The sequence below is a fragment of the Pogona vitticeps genome, chromosome 2 (assembly GCF_051106095.1).
Source record: "Pogona vitticeps strain Pit_001003342236 chromosome 2, PviZW2.1, whole genome shotgun sequence".
Taxonomy (NCBI): domain Eukaryota; kingdom Metazoa; phylum Chordata; class Lepidosauria; order Squamata; family Agamidae; genus Pogona; species Pogona vitticeps.
Genome location: NC_135784.1, coordinates 98,589,574 through 98,607,172, shown reverse-complemented (window position 1 = coordinate 98,607,172; position 17,599 = coordinate 98,589,574). Strand labels below are relative to the sequence as shown.

The following is a 17,599-nucleotide window of genomic DNA, read 5'->3' as shown; positions in this document are numbered from 1 at the left end:
GAAGGAAACAGCAGACAATGGAAATTTCTATACAGCTACTGGGGGGCATTTATCTAGCTGGGCTCCAGGGAGAAGCGGCTTGTATATATGCATTAAGGTGCATTTATAACTGTATCCTCTGAAGCTAATGACAGAAATAAACTAGTTTTCTTGAGAGAGAAAGGTCTGCTTGGGTGAAAAGTCACCGTATTACACAAGACATTTTTAATATGAGGAATTGCCTTACAGGAAGTTGGGAAATACCTTCTGTGGCTGTGGATAATTTATCCTCATTTTGTAAATACTGAAATCTGTAAATTAAAAATGAAAAATGGAATTAATTATTTTTTCGTTGTTGTTAAAGCATGGCATGTCCACATGTGTGTTCAAAACCTTTATACTAGGGCTTTTGCACACAGAAAGGACCAGATTGCTTTGTCATCTGCATTTTTGTGTTAGATAAAAACAAGCACTTTAAGATATATATGATGTTTACTAGTACTTTACAGATCTCACATTTGGATTATTAAAGTAAGAGACTATTCTACCACACAGGGACAAAGAGACTACCACCGCATTGCAACTAATATTAATCAAGCTCATTATTTAAGGTGGTAAAATGCTACTATTTCAGAACATAAAGTCTGTCTAGGCTAGTATCAGTGTGTGGGCATGCTAGCAGGGGAAGGTTCCTCTTCTTTATCAGTTCTCCTTAGGACCTGTTGTTAGTGTTGAAATGTCCCACCTACCCAAAAGCTGCTGATTAAGGAAACAGGTGATCGTTTCAATCTTGCTGTCAAAGTGGCATCAGTGCAGTTGCTCAATAGTCAGTCCAAGAGTCATTCCAGGTTTGCTTCCTACTTCATTCTACCACCACATGCTTTTCAGTTACTGACAGGAACCCCATTTGTGATCACCAGGTGCTTTCATTCCACGATGCAATGAAGAAGGCTATTACAAAGCAACTCAGTGTCATGGCAGTACCGGCCAGTGCTGGTGTGTTGATAAGTATGGAAACGAGCTAGCTGGCTCAAGGAAGCAAGGGACTGTTAACTGTGGTAAGTGATGGCATGCTTCTCTCATAGACAGAATAGAACTCAACCTAGTGTGAGCTCTTGACTGTTGTGGCAAGACATGAGGATGAGTACAGAAATCACAGGATAAATACGACATGTGCCTTTATAAGACAAATCAGCTCATAAAGGAACCCTTTTTTTCTTGAGTGTGCAGGACAATATGAGCATGAGCACATCACATGCATGAGAACAACATGACAACATTAGATCTGTGTTCTCTGCTGTTGTAACAGTTTGGACTTAGAAACTGCAGTCATTTGTTCTTGGGTAAAATATGCTGTTGGGAAAATTATTATAACTTGATGCTTTGCATTCCGATTTTATAGAAAAACCAGTACCTAAACAGTTACTTCACATTATGGTAATGTCCACTTTTTTAGGTTTTTTTTTAGTGGCAGACATTACTTGATAGCAAAATGTCCTGTTACAGGAAAAATAAATAATTCAAACTTTTGTAAGCCTAGTACTAAGGAGGTTTTGATAACCAGCATCTTATTCAAAGTAGTGCCTAAGAATGCAGCCTCTCTTCTCCTGAATTTAAGCGCTGAAGGCAATTTTGGTGGTGGTTTTTCTCTCCCTACAGGAAGACTAAGGAAATGAAAGGTAGTGTGACACTGAAAGTTTCTTTTGGAAACTCTTTCCATATTTGATTTGTCTACAAAGTAAGAAATCACTGTGGGTTTGCTGTGAGTCAACTTTATATTACAGATAATTGCTGAACCACATTCCCATAGAACACTTCCAGTTTTTTAGGAAGTGGAGTCTGGGCCTGTAGGCTTTCATCACTGCCTGGGAGGGTGACCAAGTACCTCCAGAGTTCGTGTTGTAGTAACAGTGGATGTGCTGATTTTTAGAGCCACTTAAGGACAGATCCTGACGCTGAGGCTCCAATACTTTGGCCATCTCATGAGAAGAGAAGACTCCCTGGAAAAGACCCTGATGTTCGGAAAGTGTGAGGGCAAGAGGAGAAGGGGATGACAGAGGATGAGATGGTTGGACAGTGTCACTGAAGCTACCAACATGAATTTGACCCAACTCCGGGAGGCAGTGGAAGACAGGAGGGCCTGGCATGCTCTGGTCCATGGGGTCACGAAGAGTCAGACACAACTAAACTATTAAACAAAAACAAGGTCATGGGGTGGGCAACTTCCAAAGGTCTGTAGGCCACACCCAATCCCAAAACACATATTGCCCCCTCATTTTCTTTATAAAATTGAGTTTTTAAAACCGAAATTTCCCCTTTGCACTCTTTGGTAATGAATTTTTAAAATAAAGACTTATGAGGGTGCTGGAACTTGAAATATACTAAAAAAAAAATCATATTCTCAGTTATTCTGAGTCTCACTATGCTGAGACCCCCCTGCTGAAACTTTCTTTCCTCACCCCCATCCCAGTTGTTGAGCTCTTCATTGGAGGGCCTTTTCTCAGTCCCACCACTATCGAAGACACATTTTGCGAAGACTCAAGAGAGGATATTTTCAGTGGTGGCTCCCAATCTATCGAATTCCCTCCCACACAAGGCTAGGTTGCCCTCACTCCTTACAGTCCTTCACCTGGCAGATACTACCTTTCAAAACCAGTGTTTGACCTTTGAATGCCATGGCAGGGTTGGAGTTTTTAGTAGGCAATGCAGCATATATTTATCGGGTATTTTTAAACTGTTCAAACTCTTGTTTTTAACTAGTGATTTTTAAAGCACTGTTTAGTTTTTATTGTAGGGATTGTAAGAATCCTGCACAGTGTAGTGTTTTCTCTTTTCTTTTTTTGGATGAGTCATGTGCAAGAAAAATCTGTGTAAAAATTGTAATGATATTGGTGTTTTTTCTCAGAAAACAGCAATCACAAAACTTCCAAGTAATCTCATGGAGTTTCCCACAAGACTTTTTTGGGGAGGGAAATTCTCAACCACAGAAATCTTGCTCTAAGAAGAAAAGAAGGAATTTTTCACCAACAGTAAAAGTGCACAAGATTCACATTCTTAGGTCCCCTCAAAAAATAGCAAAGTTGTCCCCACACCCCTTAGAGAGCACAAGGAGACATTTGAACCTCTGCGTTCAGTTTGAAGGTGGCTGTGCTGGGGAAGAATTCAGGCTTGCCACAAGTGGTCCATAAGATGCACATTGCCCACACATGTTGCCAATGGAACCTTAATTATCTCCCCACAATTCTACTTTTCCGTAATCAAATTTGTGCTATATTTTCAAAACTACTAATCAAGTAGATCTGCAGATGGGTACAACTGTATCAAAACAGAAAGGGTCTGTACAAGCAAGGTACACCAATTGCTTATAAGCATTTGCCAACCATTTCACTTTTGACTACATAGCATGGACATTTTTTACAGAACCATAATTGTCTCCCCTGCTCCCCCCCCACAACTAAAGGAAACAAACGAAACAATGAACAATTCAGCCTGTGCTTCTTGTGCAGTAGGAAAATAGTCCTTTTCTAAGGCACCCTCTTGTTTACTAGGACCATAACAGGTCCTAGGAATATGTCTGGCTAATTTATACACTCTTTTGTGCCAAAGACCAAATCAAAATATACATGTATTAGTGTTATTTATGGTGAGATTTTTTTTATAAGGTTCAGAATTTACTGAGACCACCAACTCATTTCAGATCTCTTCGGACACTCCTCAGATGGTGGTGTCTTTCAATCCCCCTTGACCTGGCATGGATTTGAACCAGCAGTTTAGAGATGTAAGGTTCTGTCTTCGGCTCTGGCTTCCTCCTGAAAATGCATGGTTTTGTGGGTGCAGCAGAAGGCTGTATGTTATTTTGAGTACATGTTGTGATAGTCTCCTTTGTAAATATTTATATTTAAATTCAGACTTTGAGCAAGAAAAGAAAATGATTTAAGTGGTGTATGTTGCTGAAACTCTAATATCTTTGAATTCTGCCATGGTGTAGAGGAAGAACAAGAAACATCGGGGGATTTCGGTAGTGGTGGATCAGTCATTTTATTGGATGATCTGGAAGAGGAACATGAAGCAGCGAAAAAGGAAAAGGAAGGAAAACAGAAGATCCATGTAAGAGCAGCTAATGATGACGATGAAGATGAAGATGACGATAAGGATGATGAAATTGGCTATATATGGTAGTTCCCATAGCTCTAAGGACTCATGTTTTGCACAGTATCACAGGTCATTTCCTATCTCCGCCATGGTAACTGAAGCATCCAGCATAACACATGAAGTTCTGCCTAAAACCCTACGGGGGCCATTCCCATAGACACAGTGATTCCCTGCTCCTCATTGGGCTTCCTTTTCACTTTGCTGCTGGGCATAACTCCATAAGCACAATGGAGATGAGCATGGAGTTCATGCAGATGAACTGGGAAAGCCTTGCATATGTAGAAACTCACTGTACGGGTGAGATGGCTTGTGTGTGCACACACACACATGCACATAAACACACACATTATACATACATAAATTGGAGCTCCCATGCCCAGCAAATTGCTGAATGGGAACAATTGTCTCTCTGGTTGATTTAATTTTGTACACTGTGTTTAATTTAGAAGACAGCTTTCACTCTCAGCTAGCTACTGTTTTCAGTAGCTGCAAAAAAAACTTCCTTCTTTACTGGCAGGGTGGCATATTTTATTAAGTCAGACTTCTGTAGTTTAATCTGTTCGTAAAGTCTGTAATTTTAAATGGAATACAAAACACAGCAGGGGGGTCAGTGAATCTGGGCAACATTTCCAGCCTCTTCTTCTCTTATCAGTGCCGAACTTTTCAGCTAACTGATTATTTTTTTTAATTGTGCCATTTGTTAATAGTTACTACTTTGTTTTCCTCCTGGAATTGTTAAAAGCAGGTGGTGGTTTTGTCTGGCCATCTGGAACTTGTTGTAAAAGATCAAATCACCTTAGCTTCTTCTGCTTTGGCTTTAAGTCGGCGTTTTCCTGCTTAGCTCCTCCTCACTCTCTTTTGAGAATAGTTGGCAGAGACATAATTTAAGCAGAACTCTGTCAAAGTTCTCCTCACTGCACAAGACAGAGTGTAGGACAAGAGCACAGCCGACCTCTTCTGCCACAGACCAGTATCAATTTGGTTTAAGTCAGTCAATACAATCTTGATTTTAAAAAATGTTGATAATACTCTGTACATGCATGCAAACCCACCTAAACTTTAAGAAGAGTGGCTTTTCAAGACATGAGAAGGAGGAAAACTTCATAATTGTGTTTCTCCATTTCTTTTTTACTCTGCAATTACTGTGGCGGCTTGCAAGTCTGAGATTTTGCTTTGATCATGTTTGCACTAATGCTATGCAAGATGCTTCTGCTTCCTGAATAGCATACCACTAGATTTGCTGAAAATGCTTTTTCTTCATTTACTCTAAATGATTTCCCATTTGGAAGCACTGAAGCTGTCAGAGGCACTAACCATCAAAAGTAATAAGCTGTCTTTCCTTTATTTTAAATTGTTAATATTTATTTGCTCTATTTTAAAAGAAAAACATCCTTAGGCAGTTGTGCCCATAGTTCATATCACTTCTGGTTAATATAACATGCTGATAGTTACACTTATGAACCAGAAGCACATGATTAAAACTATTCCATAAGCTTCTCACAGATGGTTGTATCTCCATAGCAGCATTTCATTGTTCTTCATTTCTAGCAGGGTGGAAAAAAGAATGTGTCACTGCAGAGCTTTTTTCCCCCCACATAAGGACAAAACATGATGAACATGTATGAAGAATTCGGAGAGAAAATATATTCATAACAAGCCCATTTTTCCTCATTAAATTCAAGGGCATAACTGCAAAGAGGTCTTAAATTCTGGAGACACTAAGGCCATACCTGTTTTTCCCTATCAGGGCAAATTTAGTGATGTTATACCAGAAATGAACATGGCCTGTACACTTTAAAGAAAGCTTATATTTCTGTGAGAAAGTGCTACTTTTTTAGTGTGAATTTCTGTACAGTTTTCAGGCAACTGCACAGTGGTGTCCACCCCCAGATTGTTGTTGCTGTGTGTAATACTTAGCTTGTTTATGCCTTTTGCTTCTGGTGTGATAAAGGCTGGGGTTGCTTTTTTAACAAATGTGTCACAGACGGTCTGGTTGCATTAATGAACCCGTTAAACAGTAATGCCATGATCTTAATACATATTGCATTTTGCCTATTTCTGTTTCTTTAGATAGTCCCAGGAAGATTTAATTGGCCTTGTGAAGTTGTAATAAGCTCTTGCTGAGAAGGTGCCTCCTAGCTACAACCTTCGCCTATCTCTCAGAAACAATGGGTTCCAATTATCAAATGGGCAAAACTGTCCTTTGACTTGTCAAGGACCAATCCGGGCCACAGTCCACAAACTTACATATTCTTTATCTAAAAACTGAAGTAAATCTGTGGTACAGCTTTGCCCTTTTCATTTGTTTTACTCAGAGAGATGCAAACTGTGATTTGTGATGGTACACGTAGGGCGGCATCCTGTTGCCTAAAGGCAGAGAGGAAGGGAAATTGCATAGCCCCGCCCCACCCATCTTTGTGGCAGGCTTGACACTGTGTGAGTAGTTGTATGTCCAGTGCAAGAATGGGCACAGAATGGGTAGCTTACCAGAGCAGTTAGGGGTCACTTGTATGAGGTCTCTTCTACTCCATGTTTTGAACAGAGGATACTAGCCTTAATATTTTATTCATTTCATTTAACAAGGGATCCAACAAAGCATTTTGCCCTAATTGTCACTTCCTCTCTATTCCAACTCTTGGGGCAAGAAATGGAAATGGAGGTTTGCACTGGGCCTCCATGCCAAAAGGGATATGGGCAGCCATGCAAGAGGGGGTTGAGTGTACTCTGCCTTTTCGCCAACTCTACCCATCTCCCAGTAAAGCCATACATCTGCAGCACACTAAGGGAACAGCTGCTGGCATAGCAAGGGGGGTGCTGGATGATATCTTAACACAAGCATAGAGGTCACCCCAGTCCTCCAGCATGACATAGTATGAGGCATTTCAGAGAATCAGGCCATCACATTGTTACTGACCTATCTCAAAGGCTCATATTTCAAAGTAAGGTATTTAATGTTGGTGGGGACAATTCGATCAATGAAATTAAGGCTTCCAAACAAAAGTGATTTTAGATCACAAAGTATTTTTAGTGAAAAAGTTTGGGTGGTTTGCACCATTCACTGCATTTGGTATTTCACTGGACAGCTACTGAGCAGAAATCACATGATGGTAAATATGAAACTGCAACAGTGAGGTCAGTATTGCCATATGAACTGATACCATAATATCATAAAACCTGGAAAAGTCAAGTTCACTCTGGATGCAAATAGGGATGCTGTTGTCTGTTATGTATTTATGGGATGCTTTTTGTTACCCTTTGTTCACAATCTCTTTCTCTCTCAGACACACAAACACGTATATTTTATCATTGTATCAGCTGATGCTCTCTGGATTGTGTACATATGTGTGTATGTGAATATTTCAAGCACATCCAGAAGGCCCAGTTGAACAGCATTATTCCCGTGGAGCTGGCAACCAAATTATACTGAAGTGAAGTCAGTGACACTTAACGTAGCAGTGACTAGCCTGTCCCATTGATTTCTTCAGGATGTAACAAGCCTGATTGATCATAAGATTACAACCCCAAATGAAGTCAGAAGCACATTTTCTATTGTTTCTGCAGCACCAGATCTCTGCCTTAGTGCAAAATTCAAGACAGGGATTCTGGAATTTGGAGCCAAAATTAACTTTTCCATGCTCTGATTCAAATTCACCAATACATAATAGGGGTTTTTAAAATTTATTTATTTATTTATTTATTTATTTATTTAAAATATTTTTTTTACTCTGCCTTTATCCTTAAAAGGACCCCATGTGGCTAATTTTTGAATTAGTTGCTTTATTGTAAATCTTAACATTAACATTGCTGACACTGGTAAAAGCAAGTTTTCAGACGCATAGAGTGTAGGGAGGGCGATTATTATCTGAAATAAATAATAAACATTAAAACATTGCCGTAGCAAAAATTGAAGGCGTTCTGACAACTGTGTCAGATCTTAGTAGCACCTTTAAAGGAAAGATCAGGCCTTTACACCAAAGATCAGGCCTTTACACCTCATCAACCTGTTACACTAATGTCAAAGTAGCCCTGTGATGTTGTAGTACCTTTAGGAGCACTGGAAAGATGTAGTGACATTTTCTTCTTATGATCACGTTGAACTATTTGCTCCGCATTAAGAAGTACTTGATTTGAAAGCCACAGAAACTAGGAAAAGATGGTGAAGCAACTTTCTATGTGACATTTATCCGAACAAGTCTTTTGGGGTTTTGTTCCTGTCTCTGCAACTGAGCCATGGGAAGTTTGCTATCACACCACAGAACAAATACTGCCATTCATTTCTCATTAAATTCATGTGGGGAATATAAGAAATATAACTATTATCTTACCTTGCCCAACAGTTAATGGACCTCTTTTTCCTGCTTCTCTGAAAACTATTCTGTTTATAGCTTCAAATGAATTTAACTTCTACCAAGAAAAAAAAATACAACAATGATGTTTTGCCTTGCTACATAGGAAATGGGGTTCTTTTGTACAATAGTATTTGGTACAGTGGGATAAACCAGCAGTAGGTTCAAAGAGGTTGCTATCAACATTCATCTGGATGTGATAAAGACCAAGTCAGGGTGTGAACTTTGTTTTTAAAGTACAGGCTCCATTCTTTTGCTACATGTGTTTATCATGTCAGTCACAAGAGATTTAAATACCACACAAATGGATTCTCTACTTACCTTCACCATGATTTTCTAATGCTACACTAGAAGGACTGAGAATATTTTCATTTCAATTTATGTTTTCCTTCAAATGATTAACATATTTTATATTGTACATTATATTGTGCAATAGCCCAACAAGAGAAACTTGGATTCCACTCTTTGTTACACATAACAAAGCAGTGCCACCTGGGGAGTCAACCTCACATCCAGCTCCTTTTGTGCAGTCCACATCTTAACCTATAGGCCCAAGGGGCAGAGTGTCATGCCCTGCAGGCCTAGTGCACTGCACAGTCTCTGACTTGTATCTGCACTAAAAGGGCTTTGCTTATGCTTGTGCAAAGAGATGGCAAATGCCTCGTTGTGCACGTTCTGACCATTGTGTGACTGGGTGTAATGAAGAGATCTGCCACTCTCTGTGAGGCTCCCCTGCTGGAGAAGTTTTCCCAGACCCATCTTCTTTCCTGTCTTCCAGTGTGGTCAGTGTCAATGATGCTGAAGATCCATCTGACTAGGAGGATCCCCTTGAACAGCAGCATGCCTACAGAACACTGCTGCATGGAAGAATCTCTATCTGTGTTTGTCTGAATTCCATCCAGTTGACAGGATTTTTTCCCCCTTTCTCCTCACTTTCAGCCCTGATAAAACTCTTGAAGCCTCACAAGAATGACAAGTTCAGTGACAAAATATGACGGAAAAACTGAATGACTTGTGTGTGCATTTTCCAAAGGGCTATGCTTTCCTTCCCCAACTTTCATGCCACTGACATTTGTGAAACTTACTTGAGCATAAGGATAGAGGATCCCTTCCAAGTACAGTACTATATACTGTGTTATTCACTGAACACCAAACTATAGATTACTAATGAGCTATCATGAGAGCTGAAATCATTACAGACATATAATTTAGATGGTCATGTCTGAGCAGAAAAGAAGAAGCTTTTTCAAGCATTTGGAAACCAAGCAGAAGGCAAAGCATGCTAATTTTCAGGACTCGGAAAGTCAGAAAAGATCCTGCTGTGATAATCACCCACATTTTAAAAAAAAATCATTCTAATGATGGTTTATCTGTTACATATAGTTTGGCCCTGAGTGAGTATAATTCAGAGTTCAGTACAAAGGAGAAGACTAAAAAAAGATTCTAAATAATCATTAGGTATTGGACAAGAGGTTTTGCTTATTTTCAACCCAGGAACTCCAAACCATTTAAACCTTCCGCCCCTTCTCATGCTTCAGTGGGATGATTTGCGGAACTGTAGATCAGTCTGGGGAGAAAAAGAGCCCAAAGTATAAACATGACTCACAAGTTCATATTATTTCAGAACTTGAATTCTAGTTTCAGGTAAGAGCACTTGCAGCTGGTGTTTGGATAACATAACACATTTAATGATTTATATTCCCTCTACTCCAGGGAGTGGGCACTCCAGTGCTGCAAAGCTTTCTTTCCAGATCTTTCACACTGTTGAGTGTGACATTGACGATTTTAGCCCCATCTTTCTTCCAGTGAAATTTGTTGTAACAAAAAAAGAAAGTAACATAATCTGCTACATTATATATCAGAGCACCCAGATGCTTTTGCACAAACATCTAATGTTGGAATTCTACATGTGCATTTAAGTTTAGAATAGAGCCACAGACAATTCATGCTATATACTGTTGTATTACCTTGATGTATAAGGCTTGTGCAAAGCTCTCATCCCAATTTAACAAAGGAAGTGTCAATGTCGATTCAAGAAGTCTCCTCAATGCAAAACAAAGTAAGCAATTGCATATTTTTACATATACTGTAGTAACATTAAGCTGGAACAGCATCTTTATTACTTAAGTTAGGGTGGATACCTTTGTCCATTTTACACTACAAACTCGGCTTCTTTTTTCCCTTGGGGAATTGGCATGTGATGAAATGAATTTGTTAATAGCTCAACACACCATCCAATCTGCAACTAAGGATACAGTGATGGAAATCGTATTAGTATTTGTATAATTTGTAGTCACTAATTCCAACTAGTTTATGAAATGTTGGGGATAAATCTAAGTTGCACAATCATATTTGTCATCAGGCTCACAACCAAGAGACATTTTGTCAATTAGCCACAGTAGGTTATGCAAACCTTATGTGCGGATTTTGGCCAGTAATTCCAACATGTGCTTAAGAATTTTTAAGGACTTGTTGAATGGTGGTCTAGACATGTGGATAATCATTTATTTGCACAACTGATTTCATCTCCAAGCCACTACAGGCAACATCCAATAACTTCAACTGGAGAACAGAAAAAAAATGATTGAAATAAACTCTAATTTGAACAAAATGCATTCCAATATTGAAAATGCAGTGAATGCAATCAAATTATTTTATGCTTCTGTATACTGGAATATCAACACAAATTGTCTCAGTCACTGTCAAATAGTCAGCCCTCTACTTGTTCACAATTAACCCCTAAATGCTTGCTGAAAACACTACTGAATTCATGCTCCAGGTGTTCTTTTTATTGCTTCTGCCCTCTTGTTGCAGTACATGTTTCAATAAAGAAGATACTCCAGTTCATTAAAAACATTAACGAAATGAAGCCTTTCATCCAGTACACAATGGAGTTATTGGCTATTATACTCAATAGCAGAATTAAGTATTCCATTTCCCCCATGCAATATCTTTCCACTTGTGTCTAGGTTGACTACAGTTGTTCCCTTTGGGAGCTAAAACCCTTCATTTCCCTTCAAACCGGTGACCTTGTATGAGTTACAGAAAAAGGAAAGTGAAAAACTCTACCTATTTTAAAAAGAGTCAGACCATTCTTTCACTCCTCAGACCAAATATTTCCACAATTTTAATGGGGCCACTTTCTGATAAGTATATTTTGAGGTTTGCATCATTGTTACAAGAATAATAATTCCAAAGCTTTGTTAATTTTTTGCATGTTCTTTTTACATGACACTTTCAGGCCCCTTTCTGTCCATTCCAGGCTTCTAATCCAAGGGAACATTTAAAAAAGTAGAAAGGAGAGGATAGCAATCTTCATATTTCTCCTCCTTCTTGTTTTCCCCCAGCCTCCCCAAAATCTTCCCTAAAGTTTATGAAACCTGTGTAACAGCATGAGAATTTTATGCAGAAAGTCCTCCTGCTAATGGGTGGACAACACTGAACTCAAAACTGTGATCACAATCCAACCCAGAGATATGGTACTGTCAGATATAACTTGAGGTGCAATCCTGTGCATATCTGAATATATTCCAGATAAATTAATGGGACTTGCTAATAACCATGCATAGGTTAAATTGCACCTTTGTGCAGAGTTGTTACCTAGCTATATGGGACTTGCTAATAACCATGCAAGTTATATGTTTGAAAATTAATGGTTGTAATCCTGTTGCTTAGTGTAGCAAGCCGCAACTAGAGTATGCCCATCTGAACCAATGGAACTCATGGGGAGTTGATTACCAAATCCCCATTGATTCAGTGGGCCTATTTTAGTGCAACTTACTACATTGAGGAACAGGATCTCAGCCAATATTTCAACAGCTCCATTTGAAGCAACACAATCCATCAGAGTGTGTTTCTTTTACCTATTAGCCCCTTTAGACAGGAATACTTAGAAATCTCATTCTTGTCTAAGCTACAAATGACACAAGAAAAATCCAGCTAAGGTTAAGCACTCATAAGCCACATGGATGTTAAGTAGTGGCAGACTTCACTGGAATCAGTATGGTTTATTTAACTTTGTATGGATTTTAGCCATTGTATCTAGGATCATAACGTGTATCAGCCCAACAGAAGTCTCAGTTTTTAACTTTCCCCTATATATATATATATATATATATATATTTGTTACCTTCCACTGCTATTCGTTTTTCTGCTATTCTGTCCTTTAAAGCTTTGTACACTACACATCAAACAGCCCTTTCTACAGTAGATGGAACTTGGTCTTTTTATACTTTTCTCAATGCTGCCAACATCTGTTACTGTTTAATGTGTAACTTGTAAGGAGAGATTCAGATATTAAGTGTTTTAGTTTATGTTCCTACCGTAGATGGAATGTACAATATCATGGTTAATTAGAGTAGCATAGTACATTATGAATGCCTTTTTCCCATTAAGACTTTAATGGAATGTGAACATTTGCTGATTTCCTTGGTTAATTGCAAATGCTGAATTGTAGTCCTGAATAGTTGCATTTTTGTCTGTCTCAATAAATTTTAATTTGTCTGCGACTCCTTTGCTTTCTGACATTTGTTTTATTACAGTTACTAACTTCAAGAAAATAGCCTTCTGCATTTTTCCTATAATGAACAACGTACAACAAAGTCTGTGATGAAAATGGGCACTGTATTGACCTGGAAGGTGGATCTGAACTTACTTCCAATCTGTCTTTTGTGCTTTAATAACCATCATATGACTACCACTGCCATAATTGGTGGAGATGTGAGATGTATCTGATGTACAGTACCTTTAGATTCATTGAACTAAGCATGCACATAGCACTCAAGAGCTCTGTGTTTGTAACTCTGGCCCAATCACCAATCAACTATGGCTTCTTTTCCCCTTTCTTCAAATGTATGACCAGTAATTATCTAATTGCAGTTGCACTCACGCTGGAGCAGATAGCCAAATCCATTACGTGTAACTTCTGCTTTCAAGGACATATGCCCCTAGAGGGATTGTGGAAACTGTGTTCTTAGCCTGGGTAGCTGATGCCACTTCATAATACACAGCCTTTATTTTCAGTAGAAGTAGTGACTCCTACAAGCAGCATAGGACAAACTTCATGAATTCCCCAGGGAAGACTTCATTTTCACTGTGCCTTGCACAAGAAAATTTCCTAGTTGGCCATGTCCTATGTCATTATCTGCACCAATCAGTTTACATATCATTGCCTAAAATTTAATTATGCAGCACAGAAGAAAGAAAAGGAAATATTGTTGCTATAATCTCAGCAAACCAACACCACCAGAAGAGAAAGAATAACCTGCAAACTTGCAGCTCTGAGGATATGATAGATTTGGAGGTGACTATATGAAAGGCACACACTGATGATTAACCATATGTATGTATGTATGTATGTATGTATGTATGTATGTATGTATGTATGTATGTATGTATGTATGTATGTATGTATGTACGCACGCATGCATGCATGCATGCATGCATGCATGCATGATGCCAGCCAATTAGTGAATTCACACTACTTTGAGCTTGTATAAAGAGGAACAAGAGCTCATAGATCCCTATGCCAATAATCTCCCAGTTGTCTTTACAATCTTACTTCCTAATTAAACTGGAAAAAACCCTTAATGATGATTTCCAAAGAAATGTAAGGAGTCCAGCATAATTGGCCATAGTATTGATCATGAAATATACAAGGTGAAAAGGTTTCAAAATGCAGGTAAATGTAAAATTATTTAAAACTTCACCTGTTTCCAAATAATGGTGGGTCATCAAGACAACTCATATACTGCCTATTAATTCTGAAAATAGAGAGAGAAATGATCACATCCAAAGTAAATTCTCAAATGTAAAAAAACAATATAGTCCACACAATAGACCACACATAATGTCATTAAACAACACAAACGCATACAGAAAGAAAGTTCAACAATTTTGGCAATGAGGAGCACAGGATCTCTTTTTTCCATTTTCTTTCTCTTGTGAGCGATTCACTACAGAGCCACATTTCTTTGCAGCATCATGTATTTTGGCAGGCTGTCTTTCTCTGACAGTGCCTGGCATATCGATTCCTTGTTGGCTTATAAGAGAGAGAAAAATATTGCTGGTTATAAATAGCCCTCTGCCCCCACCCCTTCCAACTCAGGCCATGATTGGTACTTCCTCCTTATCCATCTCAGCCACTTTCTGCTATGAGCACAGAGATGCAAAGAAAAGGATTCTTAATTTCTCCTTTGCCATTAAAAAAGGCAAAAGGGGCCGGGGCAAGTTTATTGACAAACACACCTCAAGTGCTCCATGTTTTCATCTGTGTTTTGGTTTGAAACAGGGAGGCTGTAGCTGACAAGCACACAGGGGAAATGCCACCAGATTGCTCTGCTGTTTCAAGAGTCATTGCTGTGCCTGGTACTGGGCTGATCTGGCACATGCAGCCCATGCTGGAAATGGTTTAGGACTTGCTCAGGTCAACATCGTATTAATAATAACTATCAACGAGGACTTGCAGGTAGAGCAGCTCAACCTTTGCCTACACAAATGTCTTCTGACAGGAACATTTTCATGCTCTTCGGAAGTACCAGAAGATACTAAAGCCATTTCAACATCTCAAAGCAGCAGCAGGTAACCTCATATAATACTGAATTTATATTTACCCATCCAACTCTAATGAGGATGATGGTGGTGGCAGCAATGATGTGCCATCAAATTGATTTTGGCATAAAGCAACACTCCCAGAGTTATCTAGATACAGTATAAAACACTCCGAAAGTGTTGGACCAGTCCCTCTCTCTGGTGGTGCTCTGGGTCCATGCAGCATGCTCAAGACTACTACAGGCTAACTTTGCTTCTGTGAGGCTCAGAGCAACATCTAACTGCAGATTCCCAGGTCCACACCCAGGTGTTCAAACTCCCTGACCTACCTAGTCAAATGCCACTCTAGCCAGGCTATTAAAAGGTGGCCAGCTGCATCACAGTGCAGGCAAATCTTTAAATGCATATTCAACTCACATTAAAAGCAATGCAATGTAGGCAAATGATATCAATATTTGAATTTACATTATGGATTTCATATATCAGATCTGCATTTTCATTTCCTGATCCTGCAAATAATACAAAGCGGCAGCCTGCTTACACACAGAGCTCACCTTAGTTGGTCTCGGGTAACTGCTTTGATTCCTGCCCCCCACAAGAAGAGAGAAGTTGTTAAGGGGAGGGAATCACAGCAAAAGCAGAAACTAGTGAAGCTGAAATCAGCCATCTAATCATCCGTTCTGGGTGTGAGTGCTCCTATGCACAACAAAGCACCACTATGCAGATTTAAAAAAAAAAAGAATGTTGGAAAGAATATGTCCTCCCCCCTTGTATTGACTCATAATCCTGAAATAAACTACTGATTTGGAGAAAGGTGGTTCCTGATTGGCCCCAGGCACTTCTGTGTCTGTCTCACTTTTAGCTGTCTTATAGATAGTAAAGATGTTACTCATAAGCAAAGCTACTGGAATTTGAAACTACAGCAACATACAATACACTGAAACACATTTCCTCAGAAATAAATGCCAACATGTTCAAATGGGCCTTACTTCTCTGCATTAACTATATGTTACTATTTAACACACTTGGACACTGTTGCCCTGAAAGAGACGAGATTGGCAGACATGAGATCTATCAAAGAAAAAAAAATCTGATTCTTCTGGGAGGGAAAACCATTGAATGTGACTAGGGATTATGGTGTTGGCTTTGCGGTCAGAAATACTCTACTGAGACCCATTGTTCCACCTACTGTGGAGAGTGAAAGAATCCTGTCCAACAGACTGCCTGGAGATGTTCTAATGATTATTGGCTTCAGCTCTGCTCTCAGATACAGACAGCAGTGGACACAGGTAAGATCAAGGGACTGTATGATGGTATCAAGCAGACTTTAGGTCCAATACAGAAGAAATTTGCTCCTTTGCAGTCTGCTACAGGTGTGATCATCCAGGACCGAACACAGCAGATGGAATGCTGGGTGCAGCACTACTCTGAGCTATATTCTAGAGAGAATGTAGTAACCAAAGAGGCATTAAATAACATCGAGTGCCTGTCTGCCTCTTTCCCAAATTAAACATGGTACTGCTGTGAGATTGCTCTTTATCTGTTGGTGATGCATGGAGGTTATGGCATCGTCCAGTGTGACAAGTTGAGAATGGTTATCCTTGCAGATAATTGAGGCACCTCCCCATTCCTGACTTTGTGATGGCGTTGAGAACATTACTCTGTTTGGTTCCTAACCCAAAGAACTTTGGTTTAGGCAGCTTATTAACTTCAAATGAAACATTTTGTTTTTTAAAAATGCATGCTATAATCCGATATGAGAAGTGTGGTTCCTTTTGATCTCCAATGCATACTGGAAGCAATCAGATGGAGTTTTTGTAGTACCAACTTCCAGGCAGAATGAAGTCGGTTAATTCCAATTACGAGAGTACCAGATTCCGTATCTGTCAAAGAAAACAAAAATTCTCATTCTTCTAGCAGGAAAAACCATTGAATGAGACCAGGGAACATGGTGTTGGCTTTGTGGTCAGAAATACTTGGCTGAGATCCATTGTTCCACTTGTGAAAGAATCCTGTCTGTGCAGCTCAGTTCATCAGTGGAACCGATCACCCTTATTAGTGCATATGCACCAACATTGTCATCTACAGCAGAAGTTAAAGACAAATTCTATGACAATCTGGCAGCTACTATTTTAAAAAAATCACAGAGAGAACGCCGCTGTTTATTCTCAGAGACTTTAACGCTAGAGTTGGTGCTGATCACAATTCTTGGCCCACTTGTGTAGGCCGTTTTGGCATTGGAAAGATGAACAAAAATGGCCAACGCTTGCTGAGGTTTTGCTGTTACTATGGTCTTTGATTTAGCAACACATTCTTTAATACAAAGCTTCAATGCAGAGTTTCCTGGAGAATTCCAAGATAGAGGCACTGGCATCAGCTCAATTTGATGCTCACTAAGACGCTCTAACCTTCCTAGTATTGTCATCACATGCAGTTATCAGAGTGCTGATTATGATACTGATCACTCCCTGGTACGTAGTAGAATAAATCTGCAAACAAAGAGATTACATCACACAAAAAAGGAAGGAAGACCACGTATTGACATCAGCAAGACTCACAATCAAAGAAAAGTG

At 39.3% G+C, this 17,599-nt stretch overlaps 1 protein-coding gene and 1 long non-coding RNA gene across 4 annotated transcripts in view; one reads left to right on the top strand and one right to left on the bottom strand.

The window, feature by feature from the left end:
• The window catches only part of SPOCK1 (SPARC (osteonectin), cwcv and kazal like domains proteoglycan 1), a 646,684-nt gene extending 633,699 nt beyond the window's left edge, over positions 1-12,985 (top strand). The window contains exons 10-12 of one of the 2 annotated variants that reach the window (XM_072990125.2): positions 900-1,037; positions 3,677-3,757; positions 3,968-12,985. In XM_072990125.2, coding sequence (XP_072846226.2) covers positions 900-1,037; positions 3,677-3,753 — 215 coding nt within the window. In that variant the 3' untranslated portion in view covers positions 3,754-3,757; positions 3,968-12,985. The remainder of the gene's footprint in view (positions 1-899; positions 1,038-3,676; positions 3,758-3,967) is intronic. The other variant, XM_020782675.3, reaches the window with a different exon arrangement.
• The window catches only part of LOC140704478 (uncharacterized), a 140,936-nt gene that overhangs the window by 77,656 nt on the left and 45,681 nt on the right, over positions 1-17,599 (bottom strand). The gene's annotated exons all lie outside the window — the stretch shown is intronic.